This window comes from Podarcis tiliguerta (genome assembly GCF_965153285.1).
Source record: "Podarcis tiliguerta genome assembly, chromosome: 7".
Taxonomy (NCBI): domain Eukaryota; kingdom Metazoa; phylum Chordata; class Lepidosauria; order Squamata; family Lacertidae; genus Podarcis; species Podarcis tiliguerta.
This window is the reverse complement of record NC_139540.1, coordinates 1,630,072-1,653,851: the sequence shown is the minus strand read 5'-3', so window position 1 is coordinate 1,653,851 and position 23,780 is coordinate 1,630,072. Positions and strand designations below refer to the sequence as shown.

At 47.3% G+C, this 23,780-nt stretch overlaps 1 protein-coding gene across 1 annotated transcript; it reads right to left on the bottom strand.

The window, feature by feature from the left end:
• Positions 1-617: 617 nt before the first annotated feature.
• On the bottom strand, positions 618-22,563 carry ZFTRAF1 (zinc finger TRAF-type containing 1). The gene is made up of 4 exons (XM_083449073.1): positions 22,113-22,563; positions 10,864-11,102; positions 9,494-9,705; positions 618-6,348 (listed from the first exon to the last, which is right to left on the bottom strand). Exons 1-4 carry the CDS (start codon positions 22,467-22,469, stop codon positions 5,957-5,959), a joined length of 1,200 nt encoding a protein of 399 aa, XP_083305199.1. The 5' UTR covers positions 22,470-22,563; the 3' UTR covers positions 618-5,956.
• Positions 22,564-23,780: the final 1,217 nt, after the last annotated feature.

Here is a 23,780-nt window from a genome sequence, read left to right as displayed (position 1 = left end):
GTGTGGTGGAGTCTCCTTCTTTGGAGGTCTTTAAGCAGAGGCTTGACAACCATATGTCAGGAGTGCTCTGATGGTGTTTCCTGCTTGGCAGGGGGTTGGACTCGATGGCCCTTGTGGTCTCTTCCAACTCTTCTATGATCCCTCTCTACATGAAGGCATCCTCCATTGTAGAGGGCAGAAACAGGACATTTGGCATAGCACACAACCCTTCCTTGTAAAAAAATTAATGCTGCGAATGAAAAGAGGGTAAAAGGATGCTGGCTACTTTTGTGCTGAAATACTTGAGACGAAGTATTGAGGTGCTGAAGGTGAAGCGTTTGGGGTTGGGAATCAGGTCTCAGGGGGAATTGCTGCAGAAACAGCTGCCCACTTGGTGTGGTCTAACATTCTGCTTACATCGCCAGCCTTCTCAGTGAGCAGGAGTTCAGAAAAACTATTTCCAGATAGCGAGAGCTTTTCCCGATGGTGTTTCAGCTTCGGGATTACGAGCTGCATGCCGCATGCAATCAGCACAGGCCCCTTTGGAAGGGACCGTGCTCACCCCAGTCCCGAGTTCGGTTCCGCCTTGGTAAAGAAGCCACGCTTGGGTCAAGCACACACACACACGCAGACAGCCATGGGTTGGCAATACTTTTTTTTTTGTTTCGTTTAAACTACATTACATAAACTTCAAACAAACGCAGACCAGATAAAGGAACAAAAGAAATCATTCCCAACAACATTTAAAACCATCCCTCATTTTTTTAAAAGCCATTTCGGTATCATGTGTAGTGCTCGCAAAAATGGGGAAGACACAAGGTGGGACGGGCGGTAGCGGCGGAAGCTTATGGCCGGGTGCCCCCAAAGCTGTTACGCTGGAGCAGCTGCAGCCCCCTGCCCCACATTTCCTTGGCCAGCCCGCAGGGTGGAGAGATGGGGGGGGGGTGATGACAGAAGTGGCAGCCTTCCGTTATACAAGCGCATGGAGACTGACACGGCCCTTCCCACTTTCTTCTGGTTTCAAGCCGGAGCTTCCAGCTGGATTCCAAGGTCCAACAGATAACCCCTCTTTCTTTCTCTCTCTCTCTTTTTCTCCACAAAAAAGAAGAAGAAAAGATCAACAGGAACACAAATAATGAAAAATCAGGCCAAGTACAACGGACATACCATCTTGCAAACAAACCATTAGTTTTCTTTTAAATTATCTTTAATTCTACATTCGCTAGTTAAATAAATTACCCACAGTGAATACTGTAAGGAGGTTTGTGGTCTGCCAGTCCTTCAGGCCCTGGCATGGATAAGCATGCTACAATCTTTAGGCGTCTAGCACAGAACTAGACAGATAAGGCTCAGCTACCAAGTAGAAGTTGGACAGAGTCCCGTAGTGAGGACAGGGCAACCCAGGAGGAGGAGGAGGAGGTGGTGGTGGTGAGGCAGGGAGGATGAGAATGAAAGCAGGGAAGCAAAAATGCTGGCAGTGGCAAGCCTGGCAGAGAGGTATCCCCAAGGAGGACCCCAATCACACAACTGGTTCCCAGCAGATCAGAAAGTCTTAACATGCTTCTCCTATCAAGCCCTGGGAAGACTTGCTCATCTTCCACTTTCAAAGTGCTTGTCCTTCACTACATACAGACTCTTGGGGTGGCCACAGTTGCTTTCTTCATTTCAGGGGAGGGAGAGCTCTGCAGCCACATCCATCCCTCACTTGGCTCTCAGGGAGAACTAACCACTGCCATGATGCGACCATGCCTAAACAACAGCTTCTCAAGAAACTAGGAGGGTCCCTTCTGTCCACTGCTGTTCCGACACATTGCCCCCTCCCTCCCAGAAATACTGGAGAAGTCAGAAGCTTGGCAACAGATAACAGATTCTTGCAATAACTGTTGGGAGGGGAAGAACTACCTTCAATTATACAGGATAAAGGGAAATGATGTCTACCCATGAACCGCTCCCAATGGGTAACTTCAAAGTTAGCTCTTTGCCACTGGCTAGACTGAGATGATCAGCCACTAAATGTCTTAGCAGAGGAACCTGCTGGGGAAGGAAAAATGTGGCAGCTGGTCTCTTTTTAGGAGGTAGATGCCAAATGTATTGAAGCGTCTGGATGGGAAAACTCACACCCAAGATACCCCAACTCTGGAAAGGAGCCGAGAGCTACAACCACCAGGCTACAGCTTGTTTGCAGCACAATTCAACTGAACTTCATTCAAAGTCACTACATCACAAATTCCTCTAGACCTCCGCTCCAGTCGTCAGTAGCCAACTCTGTCTCCTCTAGTCCTAACTAGAGCAAAAGGTCTCTTTTTTTTTAAAAAAAAAGCAGCAACAGGAGACATACAGATGACCCAGTAGAAAAAGTCCACACATGGAAGACTCATTCAACTAAGTTTTAGAAGAGACCCACTGAAATTAAAGAACATAACTAGGTTAGACCCATTAATTTAAACAGGTCTGCTCCAAATAAAACAAATTTGAATACCATCCTATGGGAGGACTGCCCAATCCTCAATCTCTCAAGTGCATTCTGAAAATATTGACAGGTGTTCTCTGGTAGGATCCAAAGGGAGGGAGTGGAAGAGGCTCCACTCGGTTTGCCATGTTCTGAATCTCAAGGATCAAGCCCATTTCGCTTCCCACACCCAAGTGGGATGCCAAGCAAACCCCTCTTTCCACTGGTGTTCCTCCAGAGAGGGGTACAGTACTGCCTATTGGACAAGATGGTTCACAATCTCATCTTCCTTCTCTTCCCATCCCCAGGATTGTGGTCCGTTTCTTACCAGAGGGGTCTGAAGTCCTGCTAAGAACACCTTCCTCCTATCTACCACGGTAGCTCTTCCAACATCCGACCGGTAAGAGCTACTGCCAAAGATGCTCTTGCATCCAAGTTACATGACCGCATGCCAAACATCAGGCTCTGGGAAGCTCTGGACATAGGCATCATCAGCACTTTTATTTTCCATTGCTAGCCTTTGTGGGAACTGATGCTGCCTTTTCAATCTACGTGAGGATGAGGTCTGAGCTTTCCTACGGCCTTCCAGAGATGGGCTGCAGGAAAGGCAGGCCCATTGAAAGCATTCCTTCTTCTGCAGTTTCCTAGTATATCACTTCTACTCATAAGTTAAGGTTAATGCTGAAGCCAGTCCCTGGAAGCATGACGAGCAGATTTCTAACCTCTGCATTAGTGTTTACATAAGCTCCTTTTACAAGTAAAACTTTTGGTGTGTGCATTTATTTCCAGAGCAACCACAGTACACGAGTTAAGAAGAACTATTTCAAGTCTAGACCTGCTCCAGTTTAAGGATTAAGTGATGTGCAAATTCTGGCTATTATTTAGAGGCTGCAGTCTTGAAATCTGCTCCACAATAAAAGGATCCGTGAGCTTTAGTTCCCTGCCATCCACGTCAGGACAAGCTGCAAGCTTCCTCAATCCGCATGTTCTGCACTTGAGCCCAGAGACAGCTTCTTCGTTCCAAATACCTGAGAAAGTGCTCAGTGCTGGTTTGCATTCCCAAATACAAGGAAGACCGCTGCATGCACACACAGGCATCTAAGGGGCATTCTTGTTCCAAGTGTTTTGAGCAAGTGTGCTGCCCTTCACAGACCATTTCAAAGGCTGATCTTCCAGGCTGCCAATTCTCAAAAGCGCCCATTACAAGAAGTTGCCTGGAAAGGGGGCTTTAGCATGCAGCCTGCTTTGTGGAGCTCTTAAGAACTAGTTCCTGGTTCAGAGTCCTTGCAATTAAAACACCTTAGGGCAAGAGAGACATAATTTTGGCTTTGGCAACCCTCAACTGGTAAAACAAAAACAAAACCCTGCCTAGTTGGCCAATAATTCCTAATCACCAGCTAAAACAAACAAACAAGCCACAGCTGTATGCATGTCAGAAAAGCTCTTCCTCTGAAGCTCACAACTGTTTCAGATATTCCATGTAACCCACCCATGCTGTTCAGGAAAGAAGTTCTGCCTTCACATTCCCATCAGACAGGACTGATATAATATGGGGCAAAGTCCTTTGCTGAACAGTTTAACATGTCATCAGCTGGAATATCCAGCTAAACAGCTTGCCAACCTTCAGCTCTCGTTATCCCTGGGCACTTTACTTTTTCTAAACACATGCTAAGACATTCTCCTACTCTGGGACTCCCAAGAGCATGTGGCCTGCTAAAATGAATGTGGCCCAGGCAGTCACCAGGAGCATTTGCTGCCCTGCCAGGACAAAAACAAGATGGGTGTCTACATACCTGGCATGGCACAGTGTGCAGCTGGTGGGCCGCACATAGCTTGGTGGGTCACAGTGACAACAGACCAGCCTACTCCTGGGACATCGCAGACTAATTCCCCACATTTCTAAAAACGCTTCTTTGACTACCACCACTTATGACCAGGAGGCTGAAGGGAAAAAGGAGGACATTAAAACTGGGGGACGGGGGGACGGGGACTGCTTTGCTACCCTTTTAACAGCAGTAAGTCCCAAGGATGACAGCACCTGCAGCAAATTCTCACGTTTTAAAAAACATACCTGATCCAATTAGTCCATATAAAGCATACATTGCCACCAAAAGTAGCTTCCTTGAAATAAAAAAATGGCATGAGGATGAGGGGGAAGGAGTCAAAAGGAGAGGAAAGAAAATCATCTTGGATGTGCAACGTAACCTATTAGTTCCTCATGATACAGTCTTCATCCACCACCAATTCCCCCCACCCCAGTTAAAAATATGTTTAAGAGCATCAAGCAAAATATCCCTGTAGATCTCGTTGAAATTTGGTGAACGGCCACGCTATCCTCATCCATATATCTATATATATATATATTACATACATAAAATCACATTGTAAAATTGCATAATTACTAGAAGAGCCTGTTAACTCATTTGCACAAGAAAGAAAGAAAGATTTTTTTTCAAAGTATTGGGAAAGTTCCCAAAACAGACAGAATAAATCACCCTGCATTCCGAGAAGTCTGCACTGATTTGGGTCAGTTCTATGGAGGTTCCTATCTAGTCTGTCAAGATCTCAAGCCTGATGGTGGGGGGACTGGGGTGGAACAGAAGGAACAGGGCAACGACGGGACCTCTCTGGATTCTCTCCTCGCAAAGTGCAATTCAAGCCATGGTGAGGATGCTACTTCCTGCCGGAAAGGAAGAGCCAGCAACTTTTCCATTTGTCATCATTAACCTTCTATTAATCCTGACTTCATTTCAAATGCTTCTTCACCAGCCAGCAGCTCAACCGTACGGAAAAAGCTGGGAGAGGGGGGGATGATTTGAACTACTGATACACAAATGGAAGATTGGTGAGCCCGCTACTCATTCATGCCACAAAGCACCCAATATGCTATTATCTCCCCTCTCTACAGAACTTGTTAGAATGTGGCATTTTAGCCCAGTTAGAAGGAGCCTGGCAAAAAGCCCCTTGCCTGGGTAGGGTGGGGGTCTCTGAAGATGACTTGGTTATCTGAGAATCTCCCATTTGTCTTATTCCAGTAAATCGAAGACAGAACCCACCACTTCCAGATTCTACCCAGTTCTTGCTACTACTATTCAAGCCAGAATGTCTCCCCACCAGGTCAGAAGGACACAGTGGAGGACCTTAACACCGCCACCCAACCGCCCTGACACTACATTGTGGAGATCACACACAATCATGACACAGATGCAGCCTTTTCACAATGTATTGATTGGTGGTTGCCAGCTTGACGCTCTCAAGCCTCGTCAGTACCCTGCACCGAGCCGGTTCCCCAGTCGCCTATTCCTGGCAGAGATGGAGAGAGAGACGAGGAAGGTAGCGGCCGCTCAAAGCTGTTGTATACCACACATGCAAAATGTTCTCTTTAAAATAATCAAATAACTGTGGAATCATAAAGGGGTCGAGGCAGCCGTTCGAGGTAACTCTGGTTCAGTGGTGCACGCTTTTTCTCTCTCGCCCTCTCATTCTCTCTCTCGGTCACTCCTGGAAAAGCCAAGCTTTGCTTAACGCTTACTTCTGTATCTGGAATATAAAGAGACGCAGGTTGATGTTCTTGGCTGCCAGCAACTTGTTACATTCCACAGAGTCTATGATGGGGAGCGGCACGTAGTCCGTTTCGTTGTTCTCGTTGGTAAAGACAAAGTGATAGATCACAGGGTTGATTTTCACGTCATCGTAAGGTCCTTTGAGCAGCAGGAACGAGCACTCCATGGGGGAGTTGATCTTGCTCTTGAGAATGAGCTGGAAGGAGAGAGTCCGCTTGCACGACAAGTTAGGGTTTCGTTCCGAGTCGTTAACTCGAGCCTTCAATACCCAGGTCTGGTTCAGCACCGTGAACCGCGGAGTCTCGTAGTAGAGGCGGGTGATGAAGTCATCTGTTCGGTAAGGACGGAACTGAACCTCTGCAAGAGAGCGAGAAGAAGGGGGTTGGGGGGGTGTGGAAGAAAGGAGACACACAGTTAAACCAGAGAAGCCGGCAGCAGAAAAAAACAAAGCTCAAGTTACCTGTAGCTACTGTGAGGGGCCTTCTTTGCCAGGACGTAAGGAGACAACAAGGGTGAGAGTAGCCATTCAGAGCTAGTTAGGGGGAGAAGCAACTTGGCTTCTTGGAGGGAAGGGAGTAGGGAAGAGGAGAAAATGAGATAAAACATCAATGCATTTTAACACTTAAAAACCACTACACAGTTTCATCATTGCTTAAGTTTGCGGGGCGGGGGGGAGGGAGAGGGAGGAAGAGAAGTGGCAAGGAAGCTCAAATGTGAACAATGCAACCACTGTTACTACGAAGCTGTCTGTCTGGAGCCACACTGCCTGAAGGAACCCTGTGGGAGCGTCAGGAGTAACCAATCCAAAAATCACCACTCCAGGACGGGAGGCGTCTGGAAGCAAGAGGATTTCTGCTCCACGTTCGTTTATCGCAGGACATGGAAGGTGCTATCACCGAAGCATCTTCAAGTCTTCTGGTCTTGCCCTCCATTCTTTGCATTATGCTGCCCCACTGAATAAGGAGCATTTCCTCAAGAGGCCACCAGCAGCGGCTTGTGGCGCACAATCGCATCACAGCTCTAAAATTCAGACTTTAGGTCTAAGGCCAGACCCTTTGCAGCACCACACTGGAGGCCTCTTCAAGTACCCGATTAGGAATTCTTGGGCCACTGACAGGCAGCGAAGCCAACTCATGCGCCATTCAGAATTGTAGGGGAAAGGCCGCTGGTTCCAGATTCATTATGAGTGTCCATAACAACATACGGGTGCATAAAAACCAAGTCAGACAATGCAGTTCATGTAACACAGCACCTTTATTTTATTGGCATTAACGATACAGATCTGTAGATGGCACAGTTAGGTATCACCACAATGCAAACCAAGAAACAGGGAGTGGGGTGGATGAAGAAGAAAGCCTTCAGGTTTTCACACAGTGCAGAAAATCCTGGGGTTAGATACATGAAAGACAGAGAACAGTACACTGAATCATTGAAAGCTCTATCCAATTTAGCACAAGTCCAGTGTCAGTCTCTTAAAACCCTTCTCCAGCAGAGTCCACAGTGCAACGAAGTGCTGTGTTTTGTTCAAGTATATCAAGATTGTTGGCTCAGTGTTTTAAAAGTCTTTGGTGTACAAAACCCATGGAATCTCACAGAAACTCAGGGACAGGGAACCTCTGTGTACATTTTTGCATTCTTCGGTGTTTCCGGGGAACGGCAGCAACACCTGGACAAAGGAGGTGATGGAGTTATTCAAGCCACACAATCAGCCCGACTCAGCACTTTTGATCTCTCCGTGTCAAGCAGCGACAGCCTCTCTGGACAGAGGCCGCCTCTTTTCTAAAGCAGAGGAAGATCTCCACCCCTCTTCTCTCACGGGCAGAGGCTGCGCAGCGTTCAAGGACACTGGGCAGGTGAGCGCTACCCTCAGCAGCCAGCTCTCAACCTGTGCAGGTTGAACCCACCACCCTTGCCCTCAGCACTGCCATGCAGGCACTGCCTAGCTCTTCAGTAGAGCCGTTTCCTTGCGGTTCTCAGATCTGGCACCACCAGGGTGTCCAACTGAACTGTCTGCCACCCCCAATTCCGGCTGCTTTGCCCGGACAACAAGGAACTTCTCAGGAGGGAGGCATCTGGCCACCTTGCTCCACATCCCAAGTTCACCAGGACTCTTATTGTCGGTTTGCTTTTTCAAGCTCCAAGCACCTTTTCTAACTTAGCCAAGACAAGCAAAATCCTCTTTGCAGGTTGCAGCACTTCCTGGGGCAACAGAGAAAATCCACTACTTCTCAGGACTGGAGACAACAGGGTAAACTCATTCAGGTCCTCTCTGCAGGAAAGGTGAACATTTACAGCAAAACAAAGGAGGTTTCAGTATCTATTTTCCCACCCCCAATCAATAAACAGTGATTTTTCCACACATTATGCTGAACATGTTGCCAAGCCTATTTCAGGAGTCATACCAACGGAGTCAGAGGCTTACCTGGAAAAGCAGTTTAGTTCTATTAGGATAAAATGATAGCTTCCTCCCTAACCTTTAAGATTTACCTTTATGGTTCCCCCACTTAAGGGGGAAAACACTTTGCTGCTAGGTCAAGAAAACCAGGAAAGGGCTCCACATCAGGAAAGGATGACAATGTTTCAACCTCTTTGGAAAAGGGGTTGGATGGGAAACTCTCAAAGTTTTCAAAATATGTATAGCAACCATATGAACAAGCAACTCTCTGAATAGTAATCAAAACCTAAGCTGGAAGGTGCAATAATAATTCATTTCGCAAAGAACAGATTTCATGTAGAGTTTACAACCTACGTTGTAATACACCAGATATTAATTACACCAGATATTAATACACCAGATTCCCAACCAAACTAGATGACTGACAAAGGGCACTCAATATTAAAACACCGTCCCGTCCCCCCCGCCCACTATCCCCAACCCCATACAAAGCAGCAGAACCAACACTGGTTTTAGGCCTTAGTCTGAGGCCTGGCACAAATGCAACTACAACGCCTTACCTGCAGCTATGAAAGGTCCTTCTTCCACGCGACATCAATGCTGCACAGTGGAATAATCAGCAAAGAAGAATGCCAAAGAAGCAGTCAATTCTGCTCAAGAAGATAGCCTCTGAGCTCGTGGCTCAGGGACCAGAAGCTGTGCACAGACCGTGCAGCTTGTGAGACACACACACACACACGGTCACTTTTCTTCCCAGGCCCTCAGCATCATGTAAAACATTTCACACACACACACACACACACACACACACACACAGGTTCACCCTTAAACCTGAACTCTCAAGTGGACAAGGAGGTTTCCTGGGGCAGACATTTTGTGCTGTAGCCCTGTCTGATCAGCAAAGTCTCGCTCTTCTGCTCTAGAGGAACAGTTGCTGCATGTTTATTTAATGAAAACAAATTAATAACTGTTGCATAAGAGAAACACGACTATCAATAGACAAATGGCACTAATGTACCAAGGGGGGCGGGGAGCAAGGAATAAGCAGCCCAGCATCAATCACAAAAGCTCTTTTTATCTATAGCCTGATCAAATCCCAGCAATTACCTGTATAGCCAATCTTCTCGAAGCTGAGCAGGCCAAATATGCTGTTGTACAGCTGCATCTCCTTTTTATGCGTTTGGTCCATTTCATCCAGAATCTCCATCAGCTCATTCCCCGTCTTTGTTGGGTGTGTGCACTCTGCCTCGTGTACGGTCAGCTCGTGGAAAGGGCCTTGCCAGGGGCACCCAATCCGCTTGTACTTGCACCGAGTAACTCTGCAGGCGGAAAGGAGGGCAAAACTCAAATGAGCAGCTGTTTCGAGTAGGATGCCAGGGCGGATGGAGGTGGGGTGGCACACTGTGCAGCAATGCTTGCGGCAAAAAGTAGTCCCAAAAAATGACACACAAAGAAAAGGACCCTGGAATTCCAACCATTGATATGAAAGATTCACAAACTACTGGACCCCTTTCTCTCCCTCACTGCACTGACCACAGCTTCCCAGCACAGATGTTAGTAACAGGTATCAGAACAGTAAAGCTGCGCCTTCATCGCCAGGATGGGGCTTGTTGATATGACACAAATAAAATGTTTCGTCACTGAAGAACAAGACCAGACATTTTAAGTCATCTCATTACATTACCGTTCCTCTCGCCCCCGTGGCCAAGTCAAGGCCACTGGTCTTTATACCACCTGCTCTGGCACCCTGAATCATGGGCTGCCAACCTTTTTGTACCTGTGGGTCCATTTCAAAACTGGAGAAACCGTCATGAACAAAGACATTGCCTATTTACCCTGGCATTTGGCTTTTAATTGGGGCCCTCCGGTATGATGATACCCTAAGCCTTGTATTGGCTTTCATCTTACAGTTGGGCAGGGTTGGAGTCACCCTTTTGGTGTTACTGAAGTATGAACACTTTTAATCTTTAACGTTATTTAATCTTTTTGACCTTTTTTTTTTTTGTATTTTGCATGCATTTATAACTGTAAATTGCTTTGAGGCATTTTATGTAGTAAGCAACATAAATGCTCATAATCTTCATCATCACTATCTCCCTACAGTTTTCTATGGAACCGTATAATGCGTAGCACACACACACACAACCGTATAATGGGTAGCACGCGCGCACACACACAACCGTATAATGGGTAGCACGCGCACACACACAACCGTATAATGGGTAGCACGCGCACACACAACCGTATAATGGGTAGCACGCGCGCGCGCTCGCACGCACACACACACACACAAAACCAAGAGCATTCCTGCAAAAGATGACTTGTACAATACATATTAAGCACAGAACCCCAATTTCGCTGATGACTAGATGGAGTGCCCCTTTTTCCTGTCGGCACCATTCCTGCCCATCCCATCATAGCAAACTGCCTTGGATTCAACAGTAACTCTTCGGTAAATGGCAAGAAGAGCCCTTTACCTGTCCTGGCATTCTTCTTTCTGATGCCTCTCCAAAAGAGAGCGAGGAAACTGACGCATGCAGAAACCACACTCCGACGGCAGCTCGCTCACTGCTTTCTCTACGGCAAGATTTCGGCAGCAGAGGCTCTTGCTGATCTCGCAGCGACAATTTGGGCAAGTGGCTTGCTCCTCTTTCAGCCGGGCATCTGCCAGCAGGTGGATGAAGCACCCAGCACACATTAAGTGACCGTTTGTACACTGTGAGTAAAAGGAAAACCAGAACTTCAGAGGTTTTCTAGAATTGCAGAAGATTCACTCAATCCCTGTGTCATGCTTGAGTTCTACGTAGCTTATGTCATTTATACTTCCATTCTTCCTTGCCTACATACTAATGCTACTAATACTACTACTAATAATTTATTATTTATATCCCGTCCACCTGGCTGGGTTTCCACTCTGGGCGGACTCCCAACCGAATATTAAAAAACCGAATATTAAAAACACAATACAACATTAAACATTAAAAACTTTCCAGTGTGGTGTAGTGGTTAAGAGCAGTGGACTTGTAATCTGGTGAACAGGGTTTGCGTCCCCGCTCCTCCACATGCAGCTGTTTGTTGTGGGAGAGGAAGGGAAAGGAGATTGTTAGCCACTTTGAGACTCCTTAGGGTAGTGATGAAGCGGGATATCAAATCCAAATTCTTCTTCTTCTCCTCTTCTAAACAGTTCCCAATTCAATCCCCCCCCCCCATTTTTCTACACTTAAAAAAAAATTATTTGCTCAAGAAGCGAATAATCATTGCATTCCTAAGTAAAAATACAAAATGAAGGGGGTGCCACCTCTAGTGAGAAAAAGAACAGGATGGAAATTACTTAGAATACAGTTCTCTCTATGTAAGCAATCATGGCCCAAGGCCAGCATACTTGGTTCAGACCCAGCCACTCTGCAAGCTCAACGAGGTCCAATCGTAAAGTGTTCCAGAGCAAGAACCCGAGAAGCATTCCTTTCAAACATGCGGAGGACCATGTTCTCAGCCCACCACACAACTCAGGGACCTGAAGGTGATTTTGTAAGCTGCAAATGAGGTGTCCAAAAATAGTTGTGCCTTCAAATCGGCCAAATACATTCAGGCTAGGCAAGCCTGCTGTCCTCAGGTAATCAGTCTCAACAGGTACAGTTTACTTACAGTCACCAAACATACAGCTGGGAGTCATCTAGTCAAGTGCAGAACATCTGATAACAGAGATGCCTCTTTTATCCACCTTCCTTAATTTCTTGCCAACTTAAAGAGCCCCATCTCAAGTGTGCTTATCCTCCCATTCATTCAGATACAGACCATCCTCAAAGAAGAAAAGTGATCTGCATAGACCACCCTACACTTCAGCTGCAATCCAAAGACACACTTTTTTAGGATGAAACCCCAGTGAACACCGTGAGACTTATTTCTGAGTGAATGTGAACAGGACTGTGCTGTAAGATACCTACCTACAAGAGTTTCAGACAATTCTATTGCTTACTACATACATATTTAGCAGTTTCCAATCTGAGCCTGATGAGTTTGTGCACATGGATAAAATCCCACTACTCAGAATTTGAGGGCAGGTTTGCAGACAACTACTGTGAGTCTAGGCAATAATCTATTTAATGTACCAGACTGATCTCCAATCTTTTCTTCCTTTTACTCAGTCATTATTTTATGCTATTTTCATATCACAGCAATGCTAATGAACAAACATCACTATATTTTCTGCCCTAACGCAAAACCAGGTGAAGGATAACAACCAAAAGAACATCACTGAATCATCCCTTTATGGGGCTTTTAATAAACAAGGCTTTGGCCTTGGAAGCACAATTGTGCCCTGCATTTAACAGACCTGTCTTTCCAAGTCCTCATGAGGAGGAGGTGGCAGGCGGCTCGGGAAACAAGAGCCTGGTTTTTCCCGTTTATTCTCACTCAAAACACCACATGGTGCTTCATAACCCTAATTAGAGAAAAACAGAGCAATTATACTTTCACATCAACACAGGAAGTGGCTGTCAGTAACAGCACCTACAAGCTAGGATGGTGGAGTCCAAATGTTGGAATGACTGCTACCTATAAATCTCAGCCAATAAAGGGGGGGGGGGGGAGGCATGAAAAGCCATAGATCATCATTTCACTGCCTCTTTCACCAGTTTGTCTCATAAGTCACATACAAGGCTAAGCACAAGTGCAGTTATACACAAATGCTGGACGGAAGGGACCAAAATAATTCAGCACCCGGCCAACTGCTTCCATCTTGGATTCCTTTAGCCTGCCTTCCTTCAGACTCATCAATGTCTGCTGGCACTTGTGCAGAGATATCAGAGGTGTGTGATGCTTTTTACATCACATAAAAAAATTTAAATAAAAAGCAAACATACCTGAACTCTGCATTTTCCTCAGCCATACCCCCTTCCTTGGGAGATATTTCCTACTCTTGGGATTTATATACCACTTGATTGTAAGAAAACCTCTAAGGCATTGTTAAGTCTACAACTGCCCTCATTCCCCGACTACTGGTGAGGCTGCCTGGGGGTAGTGCAAGTTGTAGTCTGACATTTTGGGACTCAACACTGAAAAACACTGCTTTAGTCTGAGCAACTTCAGCAGGCATCTCCCTCTGGCCCAGTATTGTTGCTGGTCAATTTACAGGTCTCTTCTTCAAGCACAGATAGAAAATAAATAGCTTAGACCATGCAAGCATTGTAAACTCTGCCTGCCCAGGGTCACTGCTAGCCCTGAAGGCACCACGCAACAGCTCTGCTGGATGAGATTCCACTAATATATCCGTGACAGAAAAGACTGATATCTTTTTGCCACCACCATAAAGGGAACCTCAAATGGGATCTAGATTCAGTTAGCTCTCCATCATTGTCTCCCTAATGTTCTACAACTCCCAGAACAGAAACTTGATTTTTCTTTTCCTGTTAGGAATGGAGGGCTCCACCTGCCTCCTGTGCAAGGAGCCATTTCTCCTAAGTAGGTAACGGCATAACAGAAAATACCCCAAAGCAGTTGCTCCAAACCAAGTGGTCTGTAGGCTGAAGTAAATTGAAGGCACAACACCTGCAGGACAAATAGAAATAAATAACTCTGTGCAGAGGGGCTGAATATTCACAAAACCATGTTCCGCTCAATTTAAAGACCAGTATGAATTCCCCTGACTGTATTGGCCAGGAATTCATTAAAGAGAGAAACTAGAGCAATAAGTCAAAATCCTCCTTGGCACCAAATATACACATCGCCACACACTCTGCCTTAAACAGGAACACTGGTGTAGCAAAGGTTTCACAAGTGACCTGTAAACAAAGCCTTTATGTATTTGCTAACTCCATTTCTACATTGCCAAATAGCAGGCACTCTCTGGGTGGTTTACAAAATAGGTTGGCCCCTCCAAATGCTGTCAGTCTACAGCTCCCATCAGCATGGTCAATGGTCAGGGATGATGGGAATGATAGTCCACCAATATATCAAGGGTCATGGGTTAGCCACCCAGGTTAGAACCATAAAATACAAGGATAAAACCAAGTGAAAACATACACAGAATAAAGCCAAAGCAAAACCAACAGTATTGCAAAGATCTCTTCTTTAAAAGGCAACCCGTTTTTAAAGCTGAAGGACTAAAAAGCTTGGGGAAATTAAGAAAGGTTTTCATCCGACAGAATCATCCAGAAAAGGGCCTCAGAAGACGATATTATGGTACACGTGGGCATATATGGGCGGAGGCTGGCACTCCTTGGCCACAACCTGTTTTTGACTTTAATACCAGCATTATGAAATGGGTCGAGGAATGAGCAGCCAGTGAAGATGACAGAGCATAATATTAACCATCATGATGCCTATTTTGAACCAACTGAAACATCTGGAGGGTTTTTTAAAGGCAGCCACACGCATGACGCATCACAGTATTCCAAAACGGTGATGACAGAATGTGGGTAATGGTGGCAACGCCGTTTCTATCAAGCTGATCTATCAACCACAGCCCTAAGACGATGAGAGAAGGCCACCTATGTATCCAGCAACAGTACAGTGGTACCTCTGGTTACGTACTTAATTCGTCTTGGAGGTCTGTTCTTAACCTGAAACTGTTCTTAACCTGAAGCACCACTTTAGCTAATGGGGCCTCCCGCTGCCGCTGCACCACCGGAGCACGATTTCTGTTTTCATCCTGAAGCAAAGTTCTTAACCCGAGGTACTATTTCTGGGTTAGCGGAGTCTGTAACCTGAAGCGTATGTAACCTGAAGCGTATGTAATCCGAGGTACCACTGTACTAGGTCCAAGAGCGCCCCCAAACTACAAACCTAATTCTTTAGAGCAGGGTTGGCTAATGACCCCATTGGCCTCCAGATGCTGCTGGACTAAAGTGTGGACTGAGTCTCCGTTTACTGACCCTCATTCAGTATACTACATTAGGTTAGCAGGGTGGGCATGATGTCATTCATCCAAGGATTCTCAAAGAGGCATCTAGGCTAAGGTTACCAGACGTCCCCGTTTCCCAGGGACAGTCCCCAGATTTACAAATCAGTCCCCATACAAAATCCATTGGAGTTGAAAAGTGTCCCCGGATTCATTGAAAAAAATCTGGTAACCTTAATCTAGGCAATCATTAGACAATAGGTATGGGGTTTCTGGGGCAACAGCTACTAATGACAAGAGTAAAGAAGGTCAAGTATACTGCAGAGGCACACAACCACTCAACAGGATGAAGTCACCAGGAACAGCCTCACTAACAGAGCCAGGCAGGATCTGACATCACAGTATGGCTGGGGGAAAGCAGGGGCACACAATAGCTCTGTTTAGGCCACCCAGGTGTGGTCAGGGGGTTTCAATGTGGAAACCCCGGGTTCAAACTTCACTCAGATGATTTCAACAAGTCACTATCCCTTGGCCCAACCTACCACATAGAGTTCCTAAAATGCCAACTGCAGGCTACTTGGAGAAATGGGAGGGAGGCAAGTAGCTTAAATAAATCTGTCTGAGAGCCCCTTGCCTTTAGCTGCTCCTCTTCATTTACTAATCAACCGCATGTGGGCCTGGAAAGAGATTGTGGCAGCTGGAAGACGTGGGTATACAACAAACTGGGACAGGAAAATGGGGCATTAAACATACTCCAAGTAAAGAAGGATAGATGCATCATGCCAAGAACCACACTGATCAAAGTAACATGTCAAGTTAAGGAGAGGCTGACTACATTCGTCTATCGAGACATATTCCCTTCAGACACTCATGCAAGGTTACAGATGCTTCTGGCAGCCTGGGAGACCTTTCAGTCACCTCCTGGAAGTTCAGTCTAAACCCTGAATCCATCTACCTGGCAGCAGAGCAGAGCACAAGAGCTGCGGCAGACAGGCAGAATTCCTAGAAACATTTCAGAGAAAAATGATGAATGCAATATGATCATGAAACGCCAAGTCCTGTCAAACTAACCTCTCAACAAGCCCACACAGCTGCCAAGGCCTATGCTTACTACTGTAGCAAACCCTGAGTTGGGGGAGGGAATAACTCAGTAGAAGTGCTTCTGCCATTTCCTAAGCTGAAGGCACTCAAGAAACCTCTCCCCTCTTTTTCTGAGTCTAGACAACATCTGTAGGCTCCTGCAGCATTTAGGCAGGGGCTCAAACCCCTATTCAGTGAAAGAATCAACAGATACACTGGACTATAATAGGCAAGTCTCTCGGCCTCAGTTCGGCTGCCTGCAAAATATGCCATTATCTGCATACTGTATTTCTATTTGCAACCACCTAGCTCTCAGGACTGCTGTGAATACAAAACAATCTTCCAAAGCATTTGCACATCATAGTATGAGTTATATAAATGGCACTTATTACACAATTCTTTCTGACACTGAAGCTCTTCGGGAAGGGCAAGTTTTCCTGAAGACTCAAAGCATTCAAGGATTCAGCCAGGACTGTAACCTGCAACAAACCTGTTTACACTCTCAGGGCATAGCCCCTTCCTGTTTTTAAGCTGCTTCTTTTGAACTATGTTGCACAATTTGCATGGGAAGGAGCTTTGCAGTAAAACCCTCTTCCTCTCCTCAGCTCTGATTGCTCAACAATCTGGGCACTGGTCGTCAACTGGTGGGTCAGGACACCCCACGGCTGCATTGCGACTTCTTCTAAGGTGGGAACACACAACAGCAATAGCAGCAGATACTGTAAATATATGGTAAACAAGCAGTTAAAAAGAGACTTCCCTAAATGTACGGTTGAACTAAAGATGGGTCCTGGGTCTATACTGTGAAGTAGACAAGACTCCAGGGGTTTCAGACCTTTTGCGTGAACTGTTACCACTGAGCTATGGCTCATCCCCAGTCTTCTCAAATGAAGCTGCAAGAATATATTCCTGAGCTTGGAGCAGCCACAGGCAACTTTGAACTGACCTTTCCGGGAACCCTGCTTCCTTTTGTAACCTTTAACACAAGTAGTATGCTTTCTTAAACGCCTTCCTCGGTACCAGCAGCTATCCTTTGCTGCTTAGGTTACAATCCCCCCAGTGTGCAAGAGAACACCAGCTTTTACTTGCTTCCCCAACTGTATGGAAAACGTTGTATGGGAAAGAGTGGAAACAACTATTTACAAATCTATGACACTTAGTTCTGAGGCTCAAACCACAGAATGGCAAAACAAAGCAATTATTCTTAGTTTAGATAAAATATTTACACAAAGCCTTTACTAAAGTTGTAAACATCAAATAATTGAAAAAGAACAACCAGAACCATAAAAGATGGACATCATAAATCAGGAATAATAGGTCAGCGGATCCTGGAACTTTTCCATAATTATAATTATTTGTGTCCTGTCTTTCAGGATATTTGAAGGTGGCTTACAAACAACATCTAAATGCATAAACAAACAAGCAAAAAAATGACTAAAAAATTCAAGACATAAGTCAACATAATCCTTCCCACACAGTGGTCGGTGATAGACAACCTTAGAAAGGAAGGCCAGTTAACTTTAGCAGGTGGCTGATGGTCATTGGACAGACTGGCTCCCGGCCTCCGGCCTTCCAAGAAGACAGCTGGTAGATCGGCTTGGAAAGTGCCACAACTTTGGCACCATGATCATAAACTTTAAGATTCAGCTTCTAGTCATCCTTCTCCTGCCCTGCCAGAGCTGGGATGGTAAGCAGAGTGTTTATTAGATCTCACCTAGCAGGGGTGCGTGTGCATGTGTCATGTGGGGAGAGACAGCCCTTGAAGGTCACGGATTTTCAAGATCAAGACCAGCACCTTGAACTGGGTCCAGAAACAAACTGACAACCAGTTACAACTGATGCAAAACAGGCTGACTATAGGCACATCTCTTGGTATCTGAGACGAGCAACTGCATTCTGTATCGGCTAAAGCTTCTCAATTATATGATTGCAACAACCACTGGACTCCAGACACAGATACTGTATTAACACAAAATGCTTCCATTATTGTCACTGCCAGAGTTTAATTGCCTGTGTGCTTGTCCTCATAGCGCTGCAACCAACAATGATGCTTTTCTTCCCTGGGATCTTGAGCTTGTTTTCAAACTGGTTAAGCTAACACTAATCTTGTTCTTCCAAAAACGAGATGCAATTCCTGCCCTGTTTTTCAGCAAGGAATTATGGGGATGGCACATCTGACATCTCTTTATTCGACAGTGAGGCAGAGAACACTGTGCGGATATTATTAGGGCGCAACCACCAAAGTGTAACATCACCAAGGCGATGACCTTTGCATTTAGGGACTTAACTAAGCCAAGTCACATGCTGCAAGTCACATGTTCCATGCTTCTGGTTCACACTTGGCTTCTTTTAGTTCGAGTCCTTGTTCTGCACCAATTAAGTGCAAACATTGCGGGGAGGGGGGGGGCAGGGGACAGAACAGAACAGGAGGCTTTCATGCAGCTGAACAGCCAGCAACAGAGGCACAACTGGACATAAGTCCATTTGATTGTTGATTTGTTTGCACAGACTGCCTGAAGAGTCCTCTGTGGCTTCTTTACCCTAAAATGTTTGCAGGAATTAAATGGAGCACAAAAATGGGGGGAAGGAAGCAGGTTCTGATAATGCAGGCGCTAAACAAGCGCTTAAGGGAACAACTTTGCAAAACAGTTTCTTTGAAAGAGGGGAAGGGGGTTTCTCCAAGCTTTGGTGGACACTGCAAAGCTCTTCATTTCCAAAACAGAGAGGCAAAGAAGCATCATCTGCTAGCAGTACCTAAATTTATGCATGGAGCTCAGGAAGCCCAGAGCATTTTCTTGGTCAGAACAGCAAGCCACATCTGTCAGCCAAAACAACAGACCAGACTTCCTCCCCAGCAAGAGGATCTGGGACTTTTAACAATGTCCATACAACTTCTCTGGCCTCTCCATTTCTGATCAGAAGTCCAACAACATCCCCTCACTTCTTTGAAAATAAGTGCCAACGTTTAATTTTGTTGAGATGATTTTAGTACCTTGCAGCTAATTCTGAAAGTTTTGTGCATTTGTAAGGTGGGAGGAACTACTTGGAAGTTATAGTCTGGATGTTTTCATTTAGGTACAGGAGGTGGGGACTTAGTCTGGCATATCTTTGGAAGTAGGCAGAAAGGGAGAGGAGAGGAGAGAAGAAGCAGGCCACAGTTTTAAAAGTGAAGATAGTATCTCTAATTCTGTAGAGAAAGACAAGCAGACCCTTCTCATACATACAGGAAAGTAGGAACCCAGTCCCTGTAAAATTCATTCAACCTGTAGGCTAAATGAGGCTCTCTGAACCTTTCCCAATCTTCTCGCCACTGTCCCTTAATGTGTCTCTACTGCCTCTCTTACTCACTGGCTGGATCACCACCAACCTTACTGTATGCTTGTGAAACATGGACCACTTATAAACGCCATCTCCAACTCCTCGAAAGATTCCATCAACGGTGTCTCCAAAAAAATTTACACATCACTTGGGAAGACAGGCGAACTAATGCCAGTGTACTGGAAGAAGCAAAGATCACCAGTGTTGAAGCGACGATTCTTCAAACATCAACTTCGTTGGACTGGTCATGTTGTGTGGATGCCTGATTATTGTCTTCCAAAGCAACTACTCTATTCTGAACTTAAAAATGGAAAGCGTAATGCTGGTGGTCAACAAAAGAGGTTTAAAGGCTTTCTCAAGGCAAATCTAGAAAAATGTAGTATAAACACCAACAATTGGGAAAAACTTGCCTGCGAGCGCTCCAGTTGGAGAACAGCCTTTACCAAAGTGAAAACACTTGAACTCAGGATGCAAGGGAGAAACGTGCTAAGAAGGCGGCACGCTTGGCAAATCCACACCGGGATCAACTCCTGCCTGGAAACCAATGTCCCCACTGTGGAAGGAGGTGTGGATCCAGAATTGGCCTCCACAGTCACTTACGGACTCATTAAAACCGTGTTTATGGAAAACAATCTTACTCAGCTACGATTGATGGCCAGAGAGAAGAAAGATTCCGCCTCTCTTTTATAGCTATCAGGCTGCTCTCCTTCCAATACTCATGCACACATTCACTAGGTATAAAGATAGCAGAGAGGAATTCTCATCATATGCAAGCAAAGTATCTTAAGGAATCACAGCAGATGAGACTTGCAGAGCCAGTGGCGACAAGAAGAATCAACACACTGAGAAGTCCTATCCATAGGAGATGGTGGTTTCTTGAACCTGACTTCAGGGCAAAGGAGTCCCTGTAGATGAGTGGAGTTGTACAGTGGTTCACTCCTAGTTCACCATTTACATCCCAACAACTCTCACTCCTAGTTTACTACAGTGGTACCTCGGCTTAAGAACTCGGCTTAATTCGTTCTGGAGGTCCGTTCTTAACCTGAAACTGTTCTTAACCTGAGGTACCAATTTAGCTAATGGGGCCTCCCGCTGCGCCGCCACCATACAATTTCTGTTCTCATCCTGAAGCAAAGTTCTTAACCCGAGGTAATATTTCTGGGTCAGCGGAGTCTGTAACCTGAAGCGTCTGTAACCCGAGGTACCACTGTACTTACATCCCACCCTTCCTCCAAAACACAGGGGGAAGGGAAGCTCAGAGCAACAATTATGAGCAGAACAAGTTATACCACAGGTTGAAAGATCAGCAGCTAAACCTGCCACCCAAGAGGCTAAATTAATGAGTCAGGAGCAAGCAGCACACAGGAAGAGGTATGAGGTGACCCTGCCCAAACGCTGGATAAATGGAGATCTCAGACAAAGCAAAACAAGGTGGGCGTGTCTGATTTGTGGAACTAGATAATTGTTTCCATTTTAGGGATTTCTCCAGCATGGCTTACAGAAATACAGCATAATGGGAAGGGGGAAATGTATGTACGTTATCTGATGGACACTCACTCTGTGCAAGAGGGTGGGAAGAACAATGAAATAAAACACACCACAAGCACATCTCTCCGATTCAAGTGGCTACTGCCTCCCTACTTCTGTACTTACCTGCCATGATATTGGCTATTCCGCCCAGAATATGCACTGAAGGAGGGGCAGAGGGTGGGGGAGGAAGAGAAAGGGACTGATCCACACCACTATTTGACCAGTCAGGCAAGAATAATCAGCTAAACACCTTGACTTAGGAGACAACCCACCCACATTATTAAGTGATGATCCTTAGAAAGCGCTGATTTAACATCATTTTTTAAAAAGTGTAGTTTTCTCTCCCCCTCCCCTATTTCAAGCATTTCCTTGCATTTCTCCCCTCATTTTTAAAAGCTCCTAACCCAGCCCAAGGGCAGCGCAGACCACAAGTTTGAAACGAGCGAAATGAGATGGCCGGCTCAGGAGTCACAACTGACATGGGCCATTTCATGATGGGCCAAAGCGCGGCAGCACATGCCTTGCATGCATGAATGCAAAAGGTCTCGGGTTCAAATCGCCATGGCACCTGCAGGTAAGGCTGGGAGAGAGTCCTTGCTGCCTGCCATGAGGTTCCCAACCTCGGGATCCCAGCAGCTGTTGGACTACATATCCCATCATCCCCGACCACGGGTTCTGCTGGCTATAGTCCCAACAAGCCCCGAGGTTGGGAAAGACGGGTGGAGACCATACTGAGCCAGGTATGGGCCTGGCTCACGACAAGGTCGTTCCTGTGCATTCCCGCTTACCTTCGCGTTCACACGAACACCTGCCCCCAGGTAGCCCTTCCCGCCCCGGGGCAAAAGGTTCAGCGGGATGCAACCCTCCGAATGCCACCATTGCGGAGAGAGGGGAACCCGGCACGTGGGAAGGGGACCCGTACACGCGTGTACACGTGTCGGAGGAGGACGCGGGTCGCACCTGGTAGACGGAGGCCTTGGGCAGGTCGAGGCACACGGTGCAGCAGAGGACCGAGTAGAGGCGCTCCTCCAGCTTGACGCCGCCGCCGCCTCCCTCGGCTCCGCCCGGCAGCTTCAGTCGCTTCTTGGGCGGCGCGTCGGAGTCGCGGTCGCCGCCGGGCTCGGGCTGCCGGACAAGGCCGCCGCCGCCTCCCCCCGCGCCCGCCCCCCCAGCCCCGAGCGGCGGCCCCGGCTCCTCGGCGCCCCCCGGGCCAGGCCCCGCCGCCTCCCCCAGCGCCAGAGGACCCCCGGCGCCCGCCGCCACCACGCCGGCCGCCGCCCCGCCGCCGCCGGGCTCGCGCTCGTCTGGCCCCGACATGGCGCTCTGGCTCGGCCGCGGCTGCTCAGCCCGCCGTCCCCAGGCCCGCCTCGGCCGCCTCAGACGCCGCCATCTTGCTTGGGCCGCTCCGCTCCTTCTTCCCCCCGCCCGGCTCCTCCGCCCGCCCCCTCGCCCACACGCCCGGCCAATCAGAGCCGCGGGGCGTCGCGACCCGCCGCCCGTCAATGGCGCGACGTAGGACGGGCAGCCTCTCCCGTCCAATCCCGTGCCGGCTCACCTCAGAGACGGGACAAGGCGCCGGGCTGCTCTCGGGGAACGCCCCTCCGAAGCAGCCAATCGCCCCTCGCGGAGGGCGGGGCGCCGCGCCGCTGGGGCAGCACAAAAGACCAACTCGCCCCAGCGCCCTTTGGACTCGCTTTCCCAGAAGCCTCCGCCGGCGTGGCCAACGGCCAGGGAAAGCGGGAGTTGTAGTCCTCCGGCGTCGTGAGCTCTGCTGCCTTTTCCCCAACCGGCTGTTTGGGGCGACGACTCCTGTCAGGCCCGCCTCGCGCCGCAGGGGCTGATGGGAGTTGTAGTCCGAAAGGTGTGATGGGAGTTGTAGTCCGAAAGGCCCACCTGGTCTGGGAGAGCCAGGCTGGGTTTCTCAGGTCAAACTTGACATGAGCCAACAGTGTGACGCGGCAGCTAAAAAAGCCAATGCAATTCTGGGCTGCATCAAGAGGAGTATAGCATCTAGATCAAGGGAAGTAATAGTGCCACTGTATTCTGCTCTGGTCAGACCTCACCTGGAGTACTGTGTGCAGTTCTGGGCACCACAGTTCAAGAAGGACACTGACAAACTGGAACGTGTCCAGAGGAGGGCAACCAAAATGGTCAAAGGCCTGGAAACGATGCCTTATGAGGAACGGCTAAGGGAGCTGGGCATGTTTAGCCTGGAGAAGAGGAGGTTAAGGGGTGATAGGATAGCCATGTTCAAATATATCAAAGGATGTCACATAGAGGAGGGAGAAAGGTTATTTTCTGCTGCTCCAGAGAAGCGGACACGGAGCAATGGATCCAAACTACAAGAAAGAAGATTCCACCTCAACATTCGGAAGAAGTTCCTGACAGTAAGAGCTGTTCGACAGTGGAATTTGCTGCCAAGGAGTGTGGTGGAGTCTCCTTCTTTGGAGGTCTTTAAGCAGAGGCTTGACAACCATATGTCAGGAGTGCTCTGATGGTGTTTCCTGCTTGGCAGGGGGTTGGACTCGATGGCCCTTGTGGTCTCTTCCAACTCTAGGATTCTATGATTCAGGGCAGGGAGGCAGCTCTGCAATTTGATGCATGAGAGCGGGGGACATTTAGCTCCTA

Coding starts and splice junctions, on each gene's coding strand:
- ZFTRAF1 (XM_083449073.1), bottom strand. CDS start 22,469: ATGTCGGGGCCAGACGAGCGCGAGCCCGGCGGCGGCGGGGCGGCGGCC. Junction 9,706..10,863: donor AAAGAAGAATGCCAGGACAG/GTAAAGGGCTCT, acceptor TTCCGCCTGCAG/AGTTACTCGGTGCAAGTACA. Junction 6,349..9,493: donor CGAGAAGATTGGCTATACAG/GTAATTGCTGGG, acceptor GCTCTCTTGCAG/AGGTTCAGTTCCGTCCTTAC.